Here is a 24,006-nt window from a genome sequence, read left to right on the forward strand (position 1 = left end):
ATAATTTATATTCCGTAAAAATACTACTAACCTAAGACAGACCACTTAAACCTATTGCACATCCCAAGACCAATGAAAGAATAAAAGAAGACAGAGAGAGCAGAAAGATATGGAATGTCACCCACTCAGGAGTGGGTGACATTGGAGTAATCATACTCCCTCTCCCAGTGAGGGAGAGTGAATGGGAAGGGCAGGGAGGAAGACAAGATGGGGAATAACTTGTGAGGTGGAGATGAATGATGAATTAGTACAAAATGTGAAAAGATTAAAAAACGAACAAAGTTTAGCCCATTTCCTATGTTTAATTGTACAAGTCCAAGATTCTACAGTGTGCGTATGCTCAATGTTGTCTATGGGCAACTGGGTCATATTTGGACAAAATATCTGATCACCTCTATTACTGAGTTGCACAAGAAAACCTAACATGCATAGCAAATAGTTTTGGGTAAATTTTTTACAACCAGGTGCACCACGAATTCCTGTTCTATTATCTTATGTGTAAGAAAATCAGAATATTTTAATAAACATTTCATTGATGAGTCATAACTGCAATATCTGGCATGTCAAAATTTGTCTATAACTAAGTGAAGATCATTACCTTTCTGAAAGAAAAACAATGGAATGAAATCTTGTTTCTAACAGATATTTGCATGCATGCTAGTAAAACTGCCTATAATTCTCAGCATGTTAAGGATTTCACATGCTTACAGTCTGACCCAGGGCTGGTGCTAGGAACTGCAGGGCCCAATTAGAAAACTGATAGCAGGGCCCCTACTCTACAAAAGTAAAAATTTATATATGTTTATATTTCGTGAGGAATAATAGTTTCTCATTCTTCATTTCACGTTTTCAGTAGTGGTTTATTCCTCTTAGAATACAGAAAAGGCTTCAAGCGGTAACTCAGTCACCACTGGCCCAGGACCCCTTAAGGTGCGGGGCCCAATTTGATCAAATTGGTTAAACAAGCTTAAAACCAGCCCTGGTCTAAACAATCACATGATGCTATTACTTCAGCTGCCTAGTTATGAGTGTTATGGCAGGTTCATTTATTGTTTCTGGGACATCACATCTGTCTCCTGATCACAATATAGATTCTATTAGCAATTTTTCAGCTAATTTCTTGTTTTCACCTCCCTGATCTCTAAGCCACATTATGAATGGTAATCAGTAGTATTAGTTTAGTAAGACCTTTTGCAAACTAAAAACTAAAAAATAATGACCTAATCCCCTTACATTAGCCCACAGTTTCAGCACTCCCTGGAGGCCAACCTTCACTCATCCAAAGAATGCCAAATGTCCTTAAGTACATCAGCACAGTCTCAATGACTGCCATCATCAACCAGAAAACCAAAAAAGCAAGCAAGGGGAAAGTCTTGGTATCTTATACTAAAGTTACCTATTTTTTTTTTTATTATATTACATCTTCTTTTGAGGTACCTTCCTTATCTGGAGAAGTTCTAGAATCACTATTAGGAAGTGTTGCGAGGTGTAATGACTGAACCTCTTTATACTTGTCAGTTTGCTTGGTGAGAACTTGGGGTGGCATTGGTAACTCCTCATCTGCAAGAAAATGAGACAATGAAGAAATAATTTATCAAAATGTTTCTCATTTCTATGTATTTGTTTTGCACAAATTATATACCTAGCCTATTTCTAATGTCAAATTACTAAGAGTAACTTACCTGACTACAAGAATTCAAAATATGGAATTAAAATAAGAATATTTTAGTTTCCACAAAAGTTTTCAGTTCCTTCTGGTTTTACTGTTATACAAATACACTGTGTGCTTATATGTTCTTCAATGAATAAGAAATTAGCCAAGGACTAAAAGCAAAATTTATAAGAAAATCACCTTGAATACCATTTAAAAAGTAGGATGACCTGTAAAAAAGTCTGTAGTGTATGAATGCCCTAACTTCGCACTTTTTTCTTAAGGATTTACAAAGCAATGAATCCAAAATGTGTACAATGAAACCAGCCACAGTCCAGTAATTCAAGAAATGAGGAACATTCCAGAACCTGCTAAGTGAATGGCTGGAGAACAGCTTCCATCTCTTCCTATACCAATACTTCCTCAATGTCTTTTTTTTCTTCTAAACCTTTCTACACTAGCTCCTTTTTAACATCTATAATCCCTTACCCTATCCTTCTATTTTACATGTGGCCTCCCTATCCTACTAGCATCCTCATTTTCAAATATAAACACATTTTTTTTTCAGTTTTATACCTCAAAATATGCCTGAAACATATTTTTTTTCATTTAATCCACCACTCTGTTTGCACAAGTTCCCACACTGCGTCTTTCATTTGCACATACTTTACACCTACTTCATATGCAAACAAAACCAGGTCATAGCCTGAACAGCTTCCAGTTCAACATTGAATAAATCAATTGATATAACTCATCTTTTGTTTCCAAATAAAACATACCTTTTTCCAGTTTTCAGCATATATCTATAGCCACACATCACTAAATATCCTATTTACCAATGGAAACTTAAGGTCATTAGCAAAAAAAAATTGAAGTAAAACATGAAATAGAGACAAGGCTTACTATCAACACTACAGAAACCCACCTCCCATCTAACACTGATAATCTCACCTGTTCTTTAGGGATTACAGCACATGATATCTACTTCTCAATATAATCAAACACCCACTATTTATCTTTGATGACCATCTGATACAACTAAGTGAATGATATTTGAAGCAAAAAAATGGAGTAAAACAAATACATTTTTAGAATTATTATTATTTTTTTATTTGATTTCATTATTTCATTTATTTTCATTCTATCAAACCATCTCCTAACCCATTAAATTTGCAAAATTCTACCAGTGTCCGGTTATTGATTAGATGGAAAAAATGGCATAAACTAAAAGGGATCACAATCCACAGGCTGCTAAGTCTTAGTGGCTTGAACAATGGACTACATGCTGTTGCTACTGTTGACCTAAATCTGAGGGAATGCATGGGAATGTAACTGAGAATATGAATGTATGCATAAAGCCATTCTGTCTACCTAGCATATAAACATGCCAGGAATATAAATCCTTAATAGCAATATGATATGAGTAGCAGGGTGCAACAAGGGATCAAGTGCCAAAAGTAAACAAACAAGAAAATTACATTTTAAAGGTAAGCACAGAACGTAAATCAGTCATTCACCATTGCTTTATTTTACCTGTTTAGTGTGTCCTAGACAGTGTATGCAATTGTGTGTTATATCTCATTATAGACTACATTTTCTTGGCTTTTATGTGATATACATCTGATTTTGTTATGTTGAATAACTAAAGTGTTATAAATGAGGAATAATAGTCTGTTAAGCAGGAAACATTTCCAGATTTTGAAACTTTCATATGGCAAAAAAAAAAAAAAAAAAAAAAAAAAAAAAAAAAAAAAAAAAATTCACATGTAGCATCTCTTAATGATTCATTAAGAACAGACTCAGGGGCTGTATTAACAAAGATGTCTCAGCCTTCTGCTTAGATTTGTGTTTAAGCAGTCTTAAAGTTGTGCTGAGATGATCTCTTAAGTCCCAATTTGGAATGGTGACAGAGCAAAAACAGTAAAATCTTATATTTCTCAATTTTGAGTTAATAGTGCAATCTTTTTACATTTTTGAATGAAATAAAAAATATAATTTGTCATCAATTTTGTAAGGATATGAGCACAAAAATTTGTGTTTATTAATGAACAAATTGGATTCTATGCAAGGTGTGTGTATTTTGTCTCGGTGTTTATGCCCTTGAGCCAGTGTTGTCCTGCCATTCCCACTCAGCTGCGCCCCCTTTCCTGTCCTTTTTTCTTTAGTATGGAGGAGATGATGACCCCTAAAGCTGAAAAGGCCAATAGAGAAAACCCAGCTGGACCAATAGTGAGACTTTCCTACCTTGTCCAGTCAGTACATGAGGAAAGATGTAGCCTGAAGGACTTCACTCATTCAGCAGCACACAAAAAAAAAGCTGCATGGGGTTCTATTACTAAGAAGGTAAATGAGACACTCCAGCAACATGACACATGAATGTTCAAGCTCATCACTGCTGCAGAGCTGCATCTCCCATTGGCTAAATAACACTGTAATTATTACTTTAATTATAAGTGTCAGTGCATCACTTCTTCCTGTGGGACTCTCCAAGGCATTTTATCTCCTGCCAAATATGTCGCAAATACCACTACTGCAGTTTTATTCTATATATGTCCAACAGTTCAGAGTCACTCAGGTCATCAAGAACATTCTTATGGAGCTGATAATTCTTGAGGTAGTGGGCTCAGGCTCAACAGTCAGCCATCTTTGTATGGTTAACTTAGTCTTGGCGTAACTCTTAAATCTAAGCAGACTCCAGACCTGTCTTAAATTTAAGACCTAGACTAAGCACAATTTGGGAAGTTAAGGACAACTTTAAGCAAAAGAGCTGGGCTGAATCAAACCTCTATAGTTAAGAATCTTTGTTAATACAACCCCAGACTCCTAAGTAAAACACTCCATGACAATAATTTTAGTGCTTCCCACTGGCTCAGTTGTGCTGTCTCAGCGTCACTCTCTCTAGGGGAAGTGATGGATGACAATGCCAGACATATGATCATTTCTACTACTCATTCTTCCCCTTTCGTCTCTCTCTCTCTCTCTCTCTCTCTCTCTCTCTCTCTCTCTCTCTCTCTCTCTCTCTCTCTCTCTCCCCCTCCTACCATCTTAGGGGAGTGAGATGGTTTATAGTGAGGATCTGTTGTTTAATCTCACCATTTTTATCTTCTACTCTTCAAGAGATTCGCAAGTGATTTGCCTTCCCTTTTCAAGATCACATGAGAGACAGCCTTTTACCCAACATTTGGTATCTTCCTCCACTTCCTCTCCTCCCTTACTCTTCCCCTATGCCAACAACTATAAACAACAAAGGTAAATTACAGTACTGTTTTATTTACTTTAGTGTTATTTGTTTCTATTTAAGGATATGTATTTCAATTCTATTCAATATTTTTCATAAAAAAATTAATAAAATAAATAAATAAATAAATAAATAAATAAATAAATAAATAAATAAATAAATGTAAAAATCTCTGTGGCTGAAACAGATCAATTGTATTTACATTAATTTCAATTGAAAAAAAAAAAAAAAAAAAAAAAAAAAAAAAAAAAAAAAAAAAAAACTGGCTTGGTTCGCAATTTGGTTTGAGAAGGCCTGGAATGATTAAGTTCATGAACCATGGTTCTGCTCTAAAACCAAAATTTGTATTCCTCTCCAATACCGTACCTTTCAATTTCATTTTATTGCTGTGATATTATAAGCATGTTGACATAGGCATTGGGAAAAAAGTCTCAGTTCCTACAGAAGTATTCAGTTTATCATAACTCCAAGCCCAAAACATGGGTATGTATATGAAAACATTCACTCCTGACGTCAAAATATTCTTTGTTACTGTTGGTGACAAGTCTTACATATACAAACAAAACTGAAGGCTGCACTATGGCTCAAAAATGAAATTGTATATATATGTACTAAACACTTCTCTAAGAGGTACATGTGTGTGTACTAAATGATGTATGGGTTAACTAAGGTTAACTAATGTACCTGTACAGATGATTAAAAAAATTTCATGATTAAAAATTTTTCTCCAAGTCTACAGATGATTAAATCATGAAAAGTAGAAGAATATTACATAAAAAGTATATATCAATTGAAAAAGTGTGTTTTTAGTCTTAATTTTTATAAAGTAAAATATGGTTATTATCTATGCACCACTCCTAGGAACTCAAAAAAATATTTAACATATGTACAATGGTTCTTCAAGTATAGGACATATCCCAATTATCAGATAAAAATTTTTGAATGTTTTTTTTTTTCTTAACTTTTCAACCTGTTAAAAAAAAAAATAAATAAATAAAAAAATAAATAAATTTTTGTGATTAAAAATTTCCCTCTAAAATTACAGATGATTTAATCATGAAAAGTATAAGAGGAATATTAACATAAAAAGGAATATATCTATCAATAAAGTGTGTCATTTTTAGTGCCTTTAATAAAATAAAATAAATAAAATACAATTATTATCTATGCACCACCCCTAAGAGCTCTCAAGAATATTTTACATGTGTACAGTGGTTCTTCTTTAAATGACATACTGTTTTGTGTTCATAGGAATGCTGTGAAGGCAATGACATTTAACTGAAAATATTTCACTTCTGAACAAAGTATATAAAGAAAGAAATCTACACTTTTCTGAGTAATATAAGCTATTTAGATACATATTTTATTTCTATATTCCATGATTCAAAATTATGTAGATCAGATTTTTTTTTCCAGGTCCAGACCTTAAAAATACTGAAAAAATTTCAATCCCATTTTTTTTTTTTTTTACCAGATAATATATGTATATTCCTTGCTTAAAGGAGACACATTGTGGGTATGTTTTATGTTCATAGGAGCAGTGGGAAGACAACAATATTTAACTTTAAAATATTCAACTTCTAAAGAAAGTTTAGAAAGAAAGAAAATTACACTTTACTGAGTGATATAAACTTTTTATATACATATTATACTTCTACATTTTATGATTCAAAAGTCTTTAATTTTTATAAAAAATTTTAATCGCAAAAATTTTGTACTTTTTCACAGGTCTGGACCTTAACTTTGTATTGTGTAAGTAAAAAAAGATTGAAAAATATGAACTAGTACCACTGAGCACTTATCACAGCAGCCATTTGGCAATAATTGGTGCTAAACAGTGATTTTATACCAAAATCCTGAACCCATCAGTATCTACATCCACTGTGATGTCATTACTTGATATTTGCATCCACATCTGCTATTTGGAAGAAACTGATATCCACATCCGCAAATTATGTACATATGACATCTGTATGCACATCCACATCTGCGGGTCTCTGAATTCTGACATTCAATACATTTTTAATATGGAGTACATTTCAGTAGAAATTTACTTGATAAATTCTGTCAATTATAATAATAATGGGGATAAACCAGTAAGAATTATTTGTGATCATATAAAGAAAGACTCTAAAGAACATGTATTAACCATACCTGAAGACACTGGTGAGCTGGTTGGTGTCATACGACAGCCCCTGGCCAAATATTGCTCCAACTTGCCACTTGCTGCCAAGATGAGGCCAAGATAGGGAGGTGATGGCTTCAGTGGTCTGAATAGATAAAAAAAAAAAAAAAAAAAAAAAAAAAAAAATTTACTTGTACTATCTATCATCACATTTGACAATTGTGCATGTTTTACATCTTTCCACAATATATCAGAGAATGAATTTGAAACTTAATTAAATCCAGCACATGGGAACTCAAATCAACAATATTTTTTTCAGTTATTAACACAAAATATGTAAAAGAAACAATACATTTTACCATGCAAATATTTGCATGAAAAGCAAGAGACGTCTATAGAAGTGGTTTTGTATTTGGACAGACAAATAGCCTTTACTGGAGGTTCACACCAAAACTGGCTCAACATCAGCCAATCAAATCACAAGCAGAAAAGAGAATGGGTATAATATGATGCAGCAAGTATTAGCTAAAGTTCACCTGCAAAATATGTGTGAATGCTCTCTGCCTGGGAGAAAGTCCTTTTGGTCTTCAATTGGTTTGAGGGAAATACAATACAATATATTTATCTGTGTGTGTGTGTGTGTGTGTGTGTGTGTGTGTGTGTGTGTGTGTGTGTGCGCGCGTGTGTGTGTGCGCGCGTGTGTGTGAATGTCTCCCTTTCCAAACAACGTGGTTTTTGAACAAAAAATTTAATTCGTAACTGCTTTGGTTGCCATACCATAATTCAGTTTTTGAACAAAGTTATTTGATTTCAAATACTACAAGATGTAGCAAAAGCTGCCATTTATTACTAATTTCATAGTTTCTATAAATATTCCCTTCATTTTTGTATATTTGGAGGAGAGACAAAGAGGTTAAGACAGTATTTTAATCTTTAAAACAAGTTAAATGAAATCCTGTTGAAGAACCTCGATGTAAACAAACAAGGTTTGTCGCTTAGGAGTAATCCCGAGCTCTCTCTATGATCCACAATGCCATTACTACTGCACAACTGCATTTTCTCAGTAGATTTTCCCAGCAAAATATGTTTAAGTGTTATGATCACCTTCGTTTTGGTGGTGAGCGGGTTGCTCCTCTCTGTGTCACTATGTCAGGCTTCCCTCACTTGATTGGTGATAAAGAGAGGGAAGCCTTACAGAGTGAAACAGATAAGTTCCGTGTCACTAAGTTCATTCAATGCATCCTTTCTGGATAAAAATTTTCTAAGCTGGAGATGTTGTGGAGCAGCCATCTTAGAAGTGAGAGCGTCGGTCATTACCAACTAAGACATGGTGGACAGGTGTCTGAGAATGGATTAATCTATTTTACATTGATTCCTATGGGGGAAATAGTTTTGTTTATAATTCTTACTGCATTAAGATACCTTGATCTACAGATGAATTGAAAAAGATATTGGATTAAAAAGCACCCACCTTGTGAGATATTCTGGGTGGTACTGGCAAGCAACATAATAAGGATGGTCCTCCAACTCCATGATCTCCATGCGCTCCCCATCCACATCTTGACCCACAAATTTCATTCCTGTTGCTTCAATATCTGCCACCAATTTTGGATTTACTTCAAACCTAAAGAAATTGAAATTGTTATGAGTTACAAGTCTTTTTACACTGGAGAGAGAGAGAGAGAGAGAGAGAGAGAGAGAGAGAGAGAGAGAGAGAGAGAGAGAGAGAGAGAGAGAGAGAGAGAGAGAGAGAGAGAGAGAGAGAGAGAGAGAGAGACTTAACAAACCACAAACAAAGGAGTGAAGATTTTGGTCTGGTATCACTGCCAGTGAGAGTGGCATGAATGAATGTGAATGTGGTGGGTGTGCCTTGCCTTCGCCCCTTCTTGGAGAGATAGGCTTAGTATATGTATGTATTTATCAATGACACCCACTGCTAGCCTACAACATTCAACTGATTTCTCACATCATGCTGTCTGTAAGTTACATTATCAGGCTGAGTTTTGTCTTTTCCCTCAATTACTCTTGGTGAACTCATACATTTCTTGAATGGCAGCACTAACATGTTACTTTCTTGAGAATTCTGTGGTAAGATTCAAAGTCAGCTGAATTTTACTTTAAAAAATTAATCCAAAATTTTGGTTACAAATATGTTGGTTATTTTCTTACAAGGTAAGCAAGTTGTGATCTAAAGATGTATGCTGACTGACAACAATAATTGTATAAAGTTTCTTAGTATCACTTAAAATCCTAAAATGACTATCCTAAAATTTGTAAATGACACTGTGGCTCACAGACAAGTGCATATGTGTGTTCTGTATAACTGAAGAACCAGGTTTAGTAAATTTTAAAACTGATATTTGATTTTACAATGTATGGAGAAAGGTCGATGAAACAGATGACTTTAGAGGAGAAACCTAGAGCTGCTAAATGTTGCCATCTGCCACAGCACAGTAGCAAATACTCTTGCCTAGCCAATCAGTCACAAGTTTACAAGTGCCTTCTTTTCTTTAGTAAACACAATATCTAGGTCCACTGGATGTTTTTGCTTCTTTTCAGATGATGTTTCTCAATATGCAAGTCCTGTGTGGATAAATTCACAGCAGAAAAATTAGGAAATGTCTTATGTTACCACACTTTTAACCAAACTAACCATTTTCCAGCACCCTAACCAATGATAGTCAGTTCCTTGGAGCACTATCTTCAGTTTGCTTTTCTAATCCATACTGTTACAAACTTCAATTTATGTATTCCTCTTTCATTTTTACTTGCTGGAAACATTCCTAACATTACAAAATATAGAAGTCCTGAAAATATTATCCACGGAAACTAAGGAATTTTGCTTGAGTAAAACCAGGTTACACTGTATTCTTTATCCATGTCTCAGAACTAAGTAAATATTTAGTAACTGGAAATTAAACAATTCTTGTACAAATTATGTAAACATACAAAAAGCCCATGAACAAATACAGAATGAAATCTACAGTAAAGATATGACAAACCTGTGTCTGTGCCTCTCCTCCACAAAATCCACATTGCCATACAGCTGCCGAAGCTTTGAGTCTTGGGTCTTGAACAGTGTTTGCCTCTTGCCTAAGCGCATAGTCCCACCAAGTTCTCCTGGGTTGTGTTCGGGCATTTCAATAATCACATGACAAGTTCCATCAGGATACATTTCTTGACTATTGGCATCTCCCCACCCTAGCACATTCCTGAAAGTATTTAATTCAATATAATATGCCTGGCATAAGTTATACAGATATTTCATGTTGAAGGAGAAATGTAATGAGCAGAATTAAATTTTTATACATTTTCAAGAATAAATGTAGGAAATGGTTAAACAGCTACAATAAAGAAGGAGGATATAATAGATACACAATCTTCAAGCTTTCTATATTTCTTCTTTTTATGCATCACCAGAGAAATTTTCCCACCAGTCTTGAAAAAATAAATAAATCAAGCATTAACACACACACACACACACACACACACACACACACACACACACACACACACACACACACACACATGCACACACACACATATGGAAGAAAACTCCAACTGAGTTTATCAGACTTTATGCCATTTTTGTTTGAAAACCAAGAGGGAGAGGGATTGTGCAAGTCAAGAGAAGTATTTCCATTTCTTATGTGAAATTAGAATGAGACTGCTTAATCTCAGGACTCCTTTTACCATCTGTACAAATTAAATTTTTCCTTTCCTTTTTAAATATGGTACAAAATGTTGATTTAATCATACTACATTCAACACTTGGATGCATGCAAGAGGGGAATCATTAGAGCAAGTAGAGGTAGGGAGAATACATTTATAGACATGACTGACAAGGCACTAAAGGCCACAGTACAGGATAGGGTGACATCATACAAGAGATGGAGAGAGCAAATGAGAAACCAGACAAGGAAGAATGACAGGAAGTAAAGAAAGTGACTGTGAAAGAAATGGCCAAGATTCCACATTCAAGAGTTTCTAAAGTATGATGCTGAAATACAACTTGAGTGACAGGACAAGAGATGGAAATGGGCTTGATCAGTTCCTTAAAGTGTACATCATCAAAAATATGACACCCTGATAACAGTCAACACAAAGTTCAGTCAGCAGATTTTTTTCCCATTAATTCTCAAGTTCCAAGTAAGAATATTTCCATAGACACACCTGGTGGTCAGTAAACACTGACCCCATTCTTTTCTGGTTGACTGTATTCGACTTATTCTTGATTTATTACATTGCACAATAATAGCAAAAATTATATATTTTCACTGCTTAGAGTGAAGATAACCAGATAACTGCACCACTAACTCACAAACCCAAACAAAGATAGCCACTAGCTCCCTCACTGCATTGCCCACTTTATGTTGACAACTCTGGATGTGGTCAGACATACTTCTTGCTTACAAGTGCAAAGCCTGTTCTTCAACTGTGTATAATGTTACAAAAGTTCTATTGCTAATAATGCATTAAAAATAGTAAAAGACCCATTCTGCAAAGGCAAGAAATTCTGGCAGATTTTCAAATGTGCAACTACCCAACCCCTAAATATGAATCACCCTTGCATCACACTGAATGAATATAATATCTTCATTGTCACAGTGGAATCAGTAGGTGAAGTTTTTTCCTTTTTTTCCTAATAAATAACCACCACTGTTCACAATGGACATATAGCATAAGTCAGAGGACATGGAATGAAAATACATTACCTGCTGAATTCAATAACAGCAGCTTGTAGACCAAGACAAACTCCAAGCAGAGGCTTCTTCATGGTTCTAGCCCATTTACACACAGCAATTTTTCCTTCCATTCCTCTCTGTCCAAATCCTCCAGGCACAATAATTCCACTGTGGATGCAGAAGATTTTTTTGTTTCAATGCTGAACCATAAGACCACATAAAAACTATTTCAAATCATAATAAATAAATAAATAAAATAATAAAATGCTTATAATAATAAACAAGTTTACAGTTAGCAAGGGTATTGATATGCTAACTGCTTAAGGATTGTACAACAAATTCCGTGTCCATATTCCTTTGGACTCAGGAGGCACATTAAAATACAAATAAATCAATTTCAAATGCATATAAACACATCAGTATTACAGTAGAATTCTAGCCTTGGTGACTAATGGTATATATCTACAAGTTCTGTCAACAAACAATAAAAGCAATAAAAATTTTTTTTGATAATTGAATTATCATCTATATATTTCACTTCTCACTTATAACTGCTGCAGGGTCTGGTGGTGGTGAGCACTGGTACAGCACACTCCTATGCTAGTAATCTCCATCCTGTTCCACACATGAGTCTGTTTAACTAATGTTTATTGCTTCAGAATCTTTACTATTTCTCTTTTTAAATCACTTTTTTTGTTGGGTTCTCTCTACACTCAATTAATTCCCCATGGCAACCTCAGATACAGAAATTACCAATAGTTGATTAACCTACTGCACTCACTTTCATGATGTTTAATTCTCTTACCTGATGACTATTCATCAATTATCAGTGTAAGGAGACAGTTACCAAATTAAGGATTCAGAGTAAAGAAAAACACCTAGCAGAATAGGAGGAAGTGTGATAAATTATTCAACTGCTGACCATGACTAATATTATCTTCCCCTATTTTATTTATTTTTTTGTTTGTTTACTTAAGACACAATCTGATGGTCTTACAGTTAGACAGCAGAATATGGGAGTATGTAATGGAAGGAAGCAGAAAGTGGATGTAACATAGAGCAAGATGATGAAGTGCAGTAAGAAGGGAAGTGCAGAAGATATTTTTAAGTTAGTTTTGAATGAAGGAACTAGAATGGATGAAAAAGTTCTGACAGATAAGTGTCATATCCCCTATGACTTCAATATTTTTATGAAAAGCTGTAAGAAGAATAAAATCCAAAGTAGGATAAGTTGGTGCAAGACAAACTGAATAGAAATGAGTGGTCTCTGATAAGTGTCTGTTTGCAGATGCAGTGTTACTGAGAGAGAGAGAGAGAGAGAGAGAGAGAGAGAGAGAGAGAGAGAGAGAGAGAGAGAGAGAGAGAGAGAGAGAGAGAGAGAGAGAGAGAGAGAGAGAGAGAGAGAGAGAGAGAGAGAGAGAGAGAGAGAGAGAGAGAGAGAGAGAGAGAGAGAGGAAAATTATGGGATTACAAAAGTATATCACGAAAGGAAGAGAGTACACAATAGTCCCAGCACTGGTGAAGACTGGGCCAGATATTATTGCTGAAACTCAAGATGGTGGCAATGAACAATGAAATTAAAATATATAAATAAGGTTTGTCATATCTCATAAGAAAGAAGATAAAAGTTCTAAAGGGAAGTAAACTGTGAAACACAATGTGGAGACAGTTTAATCGCCTGCAGAACGAGGTGCAGAACTCCAACTAAGATTAAATAGGAATATTATCTGTAAGTTGAATGATAATCAGTATTTACGAGAATGAACAAGCCATCATCTTACTTGCACTTGCAAACATTCCGCCAAGCTTCATAATATTTGACAGGTCGAATGGCCTTTGCTCCCTCTTCTATGTCTTCAGCTTCAATGCATTTAAGTTCCAATTTTCGATTACATGCAAGAGCTGCATGTTGCAGGGCTTTGATGACTGAAGCATATGAGTCTTCAAGTTGAGTGTATTTGCCCACCAATGCAATTGTGACACTGGTGCGCAAATGTTCATGCCTAAAATATAAAATCAGTATTAAGATTGCAAACTTAACCAAATGACAAATCATAATGTTAATCATCTAAAATAAACAGTTCTTTTGCATAAAATGACTATGCATGCATCACAGCTGTAGATGTTAATCTGATCTTAGTTTGAATCCTGTCAAAGCAGCAACGTATCAGCTAACAATTATTTGTTTTCAGTACCAGCACTGCAGAAATTTTCACTTGCATCATGCGTAATATCAATGTATTATTGGTTTGTGTTGTGATTTGTATAAAGCTGTAAAGTTATGTTAAAGGGTAATTAATCCTTTACTGCCAAAGAGGACAAGTATGTCCTCCTTAGAATACATAGTTTTAACTCTGGATATCAAGTATTTAAGTTCGCTCGCCGGTCAGGACGTACAAGTCCCGTTTCAGCTTTTGATCGGCACCTTTGTTTACACTCAAATGAAAAAATGTGCCTGTATGTTTGTTTTGGCATTAAGAAAAGGATAATGAAATGAAAGACTTTTTCTTATAGCTGGAAAATATTTCAGGCAGTAAAGGGTTAAGATTTAAATAGTATAAACTAAATATTAGTTACTATTATAAATAAATCAGGAAGCCAATGTAGGTAGCTTCTGTCTTGATGTGGCAAGGAGCCCAAGAGGGAAAAAGCCTGCCTGCTACAAGCAGCAGTCGCCACCCAGATCCCACCATCACAACAAGTCCTATTAAGATATATCTCTGCCACTTTACCAGTATTACTTTCTTGAATTTGCTAAGTTAATACGAACTAAGAAGCTGGAACCTCAGGATAACCACAAGGAAGCCGTCTTTGCTACATAACATGACCAGCCACTGGCATGGAACACCAGTGACCACCCCACTCATCACTGCTCCTGCTAATTCTGATTACAGCTAAGTTATTTGTAATTTATAATTATATTTAGCAGTGCTTTCTGTGATGATGTGTTAGCTGGGAGGAACCATAGGGTGAATGAAAAGGTCTAGAAAGTTCCCACAAACACAACAAATAAATTTGAATGGCTTAAAAAAAAAAAAAAAAAAAAAAAAAAGCTATAAACAAAAAAAAATTAATAAAAACTCCCCTCATGACTTCTGGCACCTTGCCAAAAATATCTCTAATAACTTTACTTCTTCATCTATCTCAACCTGATGGCACCACTACCATCTCATCCATCTCTAAAGTTGAACTCATCAATCAAATCTTTGCTAAAAAATAAAAGCTCTACCTTGGATAATAATTAAAGGCTTGCTCCTCCATCTCCTCCACCCTCTAACTATTTCATGCAACCCATTAAGATCCTTCGCAGTGGCTTTCCATGCCCTCACTGGCCTTAACCCTCAGAAGGCTTTTGGACCTGATGGAGTCCCTTCTATTGTTCTCTGAAACTGTGCCTCCGTGCTTGCACCTCTTCCAACTCTATCAACATCTATCTTCCTTTCTTGCTGGAAATTTGCCTACATTCAGCCTGTTCCTAAAAATGCTACCTGCTTTAAACCCTCTAACTACTGTCCTATTGCTTTAATTTCCTGCCTCTCTAAATTTTTTTTTAATCTATCCTCAACAAGAAGATTCTTAAAATACATATCACTTCACAACTTTATATCTGATTGCCAGTATGGATTCCATCGAGGCCACTCTACTGGTAATCTGGCTTACCAAATCTTGGTCTTCTTCTTTTAGGGATTTTGGTGAAACTTTTGCTGTTGCCTTAGACATATCAAAAGCATTTGAGAGTCTGACACAAAGCTTCTTTGGCTTCTAACCTTCTCTTTCTAACTTCACATCAAGGTTCCTTTCAAACTGTTTTATTTCTGCTGAGGTAGACAGTTAATGTTCTTCTCCTAGGTCTATTACCGTGGTGTGTCTCTGGGTTCTGTCTTGTCATCCACTCTCCTCTATTAATTCATCAATGATCTATGTCAAACTTCTTATCCTGTCCCCTCCTACACTGATGACAGCACTCTGCAATTTTCCACATCTTTACATAAACAGGAATTAAACAGCTCACATAGGGAAGCCACAGAATACCTGACTTCTGATTTCTAAAATTTCTCAAGGGGGCAGAACAAACTTAGTATTGTTTAAATGCCTCAAAAACTCAATTCTTCCATTTCTCAACTCAACACAACCTTCCAGATACTACCCTCTTCTTTGATGACATTCAACTGTCCCCCTCTTCTGCACTGAAAATCCTCAGTCTGCCCCCTTTATGAATTATCTAAACTGGAAACTTCACATCTCATCTCTAGCTAAAACAGGTTCTATGAAGTTTGGCATTCTGAGTTGTCTCCACTGTTTTTCTCACCCCCCCCCCCCCCCCAGCTGCTAACTCTGTACAAGGGGACTTGTCCATCCATGTAAGGAGTATGCTTCACATGTATGGGAGATTTCCACTCATATTTAGACAGGGTGGAATCAAAAGCATTTTGTCTGATCAACTCTTCTCTTCTAACTTATTGTCTTCAGTCCCTCCCTAATTACCAGTGTTGCATCTCTTGCTATCTTCTACTGCTATTTTTAAGCTAACTGCTCTTCTGATTTTGCTAACTGTATGCCTCTCCCCTCCCACTGCTTCACTGCACAAGACTTTCTACTTTATCTCACCCCTATTATGTGTACCTCTCTAATGCAAAAGTTAACCATTAATCTTAATCATTCATCCCTTTCTCTGGTAAACTCTGGAACTTCCTGCCTGTTTCTATATTTCTTCCTTCCTATGACTTAAACTCCTTCAAGAGGGAAGTTTCAAAACATTTATCCTCCATTATTTGATATTTTCTTTAGCTTCTCTTTGGGGATTGGTATACAAGTAGCTTTTTTTCTTCAAAATTTTTACTTCCCCTGGCTAATGACCTTTTTCCTACACCTTAATAGCTGCAAAATACATAATACTACAAAGATATCTTATTCTTCTCACTTACTTAGTTGAAAGATCACACCACTTCTTCAAAAACTTTCTTGGCCGACGACCATCCAGGTTTAAGTTTAAACGGTCACTCAGCAAGTGTGACATCTGTTGCTCTTCCAACATAAGTGGAACTGCATAGATGCTTTGAGCGTCATGCAGACATATAACCTGGAAATAACATACTGGTGAATCTTTGTGACATTATTAGAAAATAAGGTACTAAATATATTCAAGAATTTTAATCTTTACGATATCATAAACATACAGAGGTTCCAACATTGTAATTCAGACTGGTTTACTTATAGAACTACATGCAGAAATGATGTGTCTGTTTCTAATACCTTCTGCAGCATCAGTATATCTACACAATTTTAAGAATTGGGGAAGAATTACTATACAAAAGGACTCAATTATATTATAAGAAATAAAAGCTTAACACAGATGTTGGATTCAAACATAATAAAATATATGTACACAAGCTCTTATATTTCAGTGTTGTTCATCAAACTATGGATATAAATTAAATAATCAAGGAATGAAAAGTGACACAATGAACTGATAAAAAATATAAATAGATAAATAAACAAACAAATAAATAAATAAATAAACAAAATAAAAAAATAAATAAATAAGTAAAACTATCTACCTATATACCAGGCCAGGGTGGCCCAAACAAAGCACCACACATTCACACTCTTAGCCCTATTGGTTCTCCAGTGGAGAGGAAAAGTCTTGTGGCCTACCATACTGTACCCCAGCGATCCAGGCACAGTATATCTGATCACATACATCCACAGCAAGGCCCAACAGCACATACAGTGGAACTTCGTGTACCAAATGTCTCCCTTTTTTGGAGAACTTGGTTTATGAACAAAAATTTTAACTCATAACTGCTTTGGTTGCCGTACCACAATTAAGTTTTTAACAGTTACCTTATTTGATGGCTTATAAGATGGGAAAAAAAAAAAAAGTCTGAAAATGAGCCTGCATCTTATAAGGCTAAGGTTCAGCTTTGGGGCTAGTGTTAGGCCTATGGCAACAGTGGCCTTTAAATCAGACTCCAAACATCTTTCCACATGTAAACAGTGATGATCACTTCTACACCACAAAAAACAACTCTTTTTTGCAAGGTAACAATGTATAACAGGTCGTATTTAGTGGTAATTCATATAAAACAACAGTTGGGAAGAAATTAAGTGACAATGCTTACATTGCATGTACCAAAACAAACGGTCAGTTACACACCAAACCTGGCAACATGCGAAAAATTAATTGCATTCCTTAATGTGATGCCATTATTCCTTGAGGTAAGACACACCTTCATACAATTAAAATTGTGCTTATCTTTTAACATTCTTACCTTGCATACATGTTCAACAAAACTTGAAGCTAATGAGAAACTATTGCTTTTTAGAAAATAGCTTACTACCTAACAACACAAAAGATTTTACAAGTGAAGGGAGCATCAAACAAACTTTATTACCCCTCTGGGCTCTAACAATGTCACTGCTTACACCATATTTGTTTACATCTCAAAGCAGGATTGGTTTACAGACCAGTGTTGGTAGGTCCAAGGAAATATTAAGGTTTTTAAAATGTAAAATACTGGGATCTAATAAGGATCTGAATACATATGAGAAGGCTTCAAATGTCAGGTGAAACCCTTCACTTCAAATTCTGAGCTTAAATCTTATTATTTATTTATCTATTTATTTTTACTTTTTTCAGTGCCTGCCCAAACTGAGGTGCGTCTTATAAGCCCATGCATCTTATAAGCTGTCAAATATGGTACTTGATTTCAAATACTACAAGATGGAGCAAATGCTGCCATTTACTGCTAATTCATAGTTTCTATACATATTTCCTTAATTTTTACATATTTGGAGAAGAGACACAGAGGGTAAGACAGTACAGTAAAATCCCTCTTATCCGGCATCAACGGGACCGCCGACATGCCGGATACTTGAATATTGCCAGATACTTGAATAGAAGTGAAATTATGTCCACAATCACCACCATACACTCACGCATCTTACCATAACAAAGATCAGCTGATCTTAATCAGCAGCTGATCTGATCAGCTGCTTAAGTGTAAGCACAACACGCTTCCTCTTTCCTACAACTTTAGGCATGATGAAGGCGTCAGGCGATAAACAGTGCACACGCGGGACTGAGTCACTGAGTAAACGCAGTGCAGTGGGCCGCGGGTGGCGTGAAGCAGTGCGCTCTGGTGGCGAGGGGACAAAGTATGCCTCGCGGGGGAATTTTAATCGATTTTATGAGTACGCATTGATTTTTTATTGATTTTAAGGCTTGGGGAAAAATGTGCCAGATACTTGAAGCTGCCGGATACTCGAATGCCGGATGAGAGGGATTTTACTGTAATTCAGTTTTTTAAATAAGTTAAATGTGATCCCATTGAAAAACCTCAATGTAAACAATCAAGGTTCTCTGCTCAGGAGTAATCCAGAGTTTCCTGTGGCTCTCTCTATGATCCCACAATGCCATCACTATTGCACAACTGCATTATCCCTGTGGCTTTTCCCAGCAGCAGGATGTCTAAGTGTTATGATCACCTTCATTTTGGCAGTGAGTAGGTTGCTCCTCCCTGTGTCAATCTGTAAGACTTCCCTCACTTGACTGGTGACAAAGAGAATGCCTGCATGATCTAAACAATATCTTTTGATGAGTTCTGTGTCACTAAGTTCATTCAATACATCCATTCTGGATAAAAAAAATTCTAAGCTAGAAATGTTGTGGAGCAGCCATCTTAACAGTGGGAGCATCAGCCATTACCCACTAAGACATGGTGTCTGAGAATGGATTAACCTATTTTACATGGATTCCTATGGGGAAAATAGTTTCGGTTTTCGAACATTTTGGACTTTAAATAACATTCAGGAGCGAATTAAGTTAAAAAACTGAGGTTCCACTGTACTGGTTTAACTTTGCTCCTTCATAATGAGACTGTTTCCTACCTTGCACCTACTGTAATCAATGATGCAGTATCATCAACCCCTCCAAAGGAGTGAGGGTGCACTTGGGGCCCACTGGCATATGGGCCCAGTTGGCGAGCAGGGGGACCCTGCATCTACTGTGGTCTAAGGACTGGAGAAGGTGCAGGTTATGGAATAGCCTCATTATGAAGGGACAGAGGTAAACCAATGGTGTGGGGCTTTGCTATGGATGTATGTTGACAGCTGTGCTATGACTAAGCTCCTGGCTATGCATTTCCACTGGGTGCTGATGGGATTAAGAGTATGACTGATGTGTGTGTGTGTGTGTGTGTGTGTGTGTGTGTGTGTGTGTTGTGCTTTGTCTAGGCCACTGTGAATGGGACTGCTGCCCCGGTGCACACACACACACACACACACAGATAATATATATATATATATATATATATATATATATATATATATATATATATATATATATATATATATATATATATATATATATATATATATATATATAAATGACACATTGAAAGTATTCACTATATTCTACACAGATCGTTTTTTCCTAACAACCATCACATGACACATCAAAAGCCTTCATATGGTTTCTTGTAAAATATTACTTTCCAGACAACCCAATAAGATATTTTAAAGCAGTGTAATTTGAAAATTAATTATTTATGAAAAGCTCTAAAAAGTTTTCTTCTCTTACCTGTTCAGGTGATACATGACAGAAGTTGGATATCTTATTTTTGATGGCTGCATCAACTTGTTTTTCTGAACGGCAAACAATGAAATCTGGAGAGAGGCCAAGCCCACGTAATTCCCGCACACTGGCTTGTGTGGGCTTGGTCTTATGTTCCCCAGTGGAGGATGGCTGAGGCACCAGGGATACATGCACAAGACATATATTTTCCCTCTGTCAAAGAAAGATTTTTAAGACACAAGAAAATAAGTAGCTTGAATGATAAGATTATCAGAGACAGTAGAACCTCAATTCACGAAATTTATCAGTTCTGGGCCTTGGTTTGGAAACCAAATTGTTTGTGAACCAAAAAAATTTTTTACAATAAAATTAATATACCGTATTTAACACACAGATGCACATTTCTCTTGAAAAAAAGTATCTAATAATTACCATGCAACTAATGCAGTTGTAATACAAACACCAAGGCCTATAGGTATGGAATTGAAGAAGTAGTATACAAAGCACAAATACTGTTACTAATAATATTACTAATGATGAAATTCTCTCTCTCTCTCTCTCTCTCTCTCTCTCTCTCTCTCTCTCTCTCTCTCTCTCTCTCTATCCTTCCCTTCCTCTACCTTCTCTCCTTCCCTTCTCTCTCTCTCTCTCTCTCTCTCTCTCTCTCTCTCTCTCTCTCTCTCTCTCTCTATAAGGAAAATCAGCAAAATACCTCCTCAGGTCCACCCAACTAGCAGAGGTAAAACGCTAGAGGCACCTCTGCCTAGGTGGATCCTGAGGAGGGACTGGAGCGGACAAAACAGAGATGAGATTGCGATCAGAGGAGCCCAACAGAGAAGAGAGGATAACAGCATAAGCAGGATTAGAGGTTAGGAAAAGGTCAAGAATGTTGGACGTATCTCCAAGACGGTCAAAAATAGGAGCAGGGTGTTGCACCAATTGCTCTAGGTTGTGAAGGATAGCAAAGTTGAAGGCTAGTTCACCAGGATGGTCAGTGAAGGGAGAGGAAAGCCAAAGCAGGTGGTGAACACTGAAGTCTCCAAGAATGGAGATCTCTGCAAAAGGGAAGAGTCAGAATGTGCTCTACTTTGGAAGTTAAGTAGTCAAAGAATTTCTTACAGTCTGAGGAGTTTGGTGAGAGATGTACAGATATACAGCACAAATAAATGTTGTTTGAGAGTGACTCTGTAGTCGTAGCCAGATGGTGGAAAACTCGGAAGATTCAAGATTGTGGGCACGAGAGCAGGTTAAGTCATTGTGCACATATACGCAACATCCAGCTTTGGATTGAAAATGAGGCTAGAGAAAGTAGAAGGGAACAGAAAAAGGGGCTACTGTCAACTGCCTCAGACATGTGTTTCAATGAGGAAAAGAAGATGAGGTTTAGAAGAGGAGAGGTGGTGTTCTACAGATTGAAAATTATATCTAAGACTGCGAATGTTGCAGAAGTTAATGAAGAAAAAGTTGAGGGGGGGTGTCAAGACACTTAGGGTCATTATCAGAAGAGCAGTCCAACCTGGGGACATTTGTGGTCCCCTCCCCCAGATGGGGACTCTGAGGTTGGTGTAGGAGTCGCCATGATAATTCTGAATTTTTGAGTGAAGGTTGTGTGTGTTATTAGGTGCTTGTAGTTTTGTGTGGAGGAAGAGAGTTGTCTTTAGAGGGCAGGCTGTGACCACGCCCTTGTGTTGCAAGACACAAAGGGAAATGTTCAGTGAGGTCACAGTAGGGTTTATTGATAAGTTCACAGCACCCCCTGATCCAGTACTTTAGACCTCACTGGGAGTAATTATTGTTTCAGCACGTGCCTACTGCTTCATCCTACTAGTAATGTACTGTAATTTATGATAACTGAAAGAATAATCCAGGCTCTTTTAGCCAAAAGACTGAGCTAGTAGTGACATCTTACATTTTTTTCCTGGGATAATAGGGGCTTAAATAACACAAAAAAGGGAAAAAAGAAAAAAAGTAGTGTTTTTGAACACAGGAATCTCACAAACAATGTTAACACCAAGCATACCAATGCACTGTTGAGCACTAGATTCCATGAATTGTGGGTGATGTGCATTTGCACCCCAAAGCATTGTTCGTGAACCAAGCTAAAAATTTTTCACAGAACTAGTTTGTGAACCAATTTGTTCATGATGTGAGGTGTTCGTGAACACCCTACATTGTATAAAGAAAAATGCTGTATTTGATACCTCACAAGACACAGTATCCCAAAACATGCGCTTTAATTTTGGAGAATTAATCTGATGAAATTTCATCTGCAACAAATGCAATGCCTAATATAGACTAACAGATTTATAGGAGAAAGCTGTTTACATTCCACACCAAAGTGTCTATCAATGTTACTTAACTGAGTGATTATAGTAATATTAACAGAATTCATTTATAATAGCTGGAAGTATATAAAGGCATGTTTATGAAATCCCAAACCACAAGGCAGCTTGGTCTCTTATCTCAAAATAATCTAATAATAAAGCCATCCTCAAGCCTCATTACAGACTGACAAAAGTTACCTTGACTCTAAACTGGAACTGACGGAATGCCTCTACAAAAGGCATGCCTTCAATGTCTCCAATAGTGCCTCCTAGCTCTATGATGCACACTTCAGGCTCAGCCATCTCACCATCTACAGGACGATGAGCCACTGTCTCCACCCATTCCTGGATGGCATCTGTGATGTGTGGCACCACCTGCAATATACACCACCATTGTACCACTTCATTTCAAAACTCAAAACCAGATCCATTACCATTTAATCAAAAACATAATTTCTGTATGAAATGAGATAATCAAACTGGTATCCAAACTTGACCTTACTTTATAACCACATATTATATGAGTGCCTGCTTTTAGCTACAGCCATGTTTGTAATGCAATGCCAGAAAATAATTATACAACAGAGAGCTACTTGGAAAGCTACATTACAAAATGGTGCATTGATGCACAGGCACTGCTTCTCCTATATTCACAATTCCATCATTAATGAATCTGCACAAGAGGAACTATAAAGGAATTTTCAAGTTACTGCAAACACTGGAATTTCATTCAAGATCTGCTGCCTCCAGCACCACCTTGAAGCCAAAGATGTCTGCTATTTTCAACTGAAAAACAGGTGGGAAGTGGTGAGTGAATTGTGGAGGCACATGATATGCCCTTTTCACCCCTATAACCATGAGAAAATGACTGCCTAATAATAAATAACTGAAATACCAAAGAAACAAGGAGCTTCAGGTCTAGCTCTGGAGGGAGGAGAGCAGTGACCATGATGATGGCATACATTAGCTCACTTCTTTATCCAGCTAATTCAATTCAAGGTATTTAATGGTTACTAATAGCTGAATGAAAAAAGACACCAGTGAAGGTAGAAGAGATATGAGAAGAATAAATGTGAAGCAGCAATCAGATGAGAAGAATAAATGTGAAGCAGCAATCAGTCACTAGTGCAGCTGCCTGCTTGTCTGGCCATTGACCATTTAAAGAGTCTCTGGTGAGTGAATTTCAAGCCTGAAGTTTTAAGTGATTGCATTCCAATGCAATGCAATGAAATGCTATGCTATCTGTTGAATGAGTTATCATCCTATAATTTCAAGCCTGAAGTTTTAAGTGATTGCATTCCAATGCAATGCAATGCAATGCTATGCTATCTGTTGAATGAGTTATCACCCTATCTTGTGAAATTTAATTAGAAAAATAGCTATCCTTGTTGTTTCTTTGTATAAAACA

The 24,006-nt window shown here is 36.3% G+C and overlaps 1 protein-coding gene across 3 annotated transcripts in view; it reads right to left on the bottom strand.

Annotated features, from left to right (window-relative positions):
* Window positions 1-262: 262 nt before the first annotated feature.
* LOC135102933 (CTP synthase 1-like) overlaps window positions 263-24,006 on the bottom strand; it is a 26,985-nt gene continuing 3,241 nt past the window's right edge. For 2 of the 3 annotated variants that reach the window (XM_064008626.1, XM_064008627.1), the window contains 9 exons: window positions 22,797-22,973; window positions 20,281-20,487; window positions 16,625-16,779; window positions 13,481-13,702; window positions 11,730-11,867; window positions 10,017-10,226; window positions 8,486-8,638; window positions 7,044-7,159; window positions 1,270-1,560 (listed from right to left, as the gene is read on the bottom strand). In XM_064008626.1, the coding sequence (XP_063864696.1) occupies window positions 1,412-1,560; window positions 7,044-7,159; window positions 8,486-8,638; window positions 10,017-10,226; window positions 11,730-11,867; window positions 13,481-13,702; window positions 16,625-16,779; window positions 20,281-20,487; window positions 22,797-22,973 (1,527 nt within the window). In that variant the 3' untranslated portion in view covers window positions 1,270-1,411. Of the gene's footprint in view, window positions 1,561-7,043; window positions 7,160-8,485; window positions 8,639-10,016; window positions 10,227-11,729; window positions 11,868-13,480; window positions 13,703-16,624; window positions 16,780-20,280; window positions 20,488-22,796; window positions 22,974-24,006 lie in introns of all 3 variants that reach the window. The other variant, XM_064008625.1, reaches the window with a different exon arrangement.

This window comes from Scylla paramamosain, chromosome 8 (assembly GCF_035594125.1).
Source record: "Scylla paramamosain isolate STU-SP2022 chromosome 8, ASM3559412v1, whole genome shotgun sequence".
NCBI lineage: Eukaryota > Metazoa > Arthropoda > Malacostraca > Decapoda > Portunidae > Scylla > Scylla paramamosain.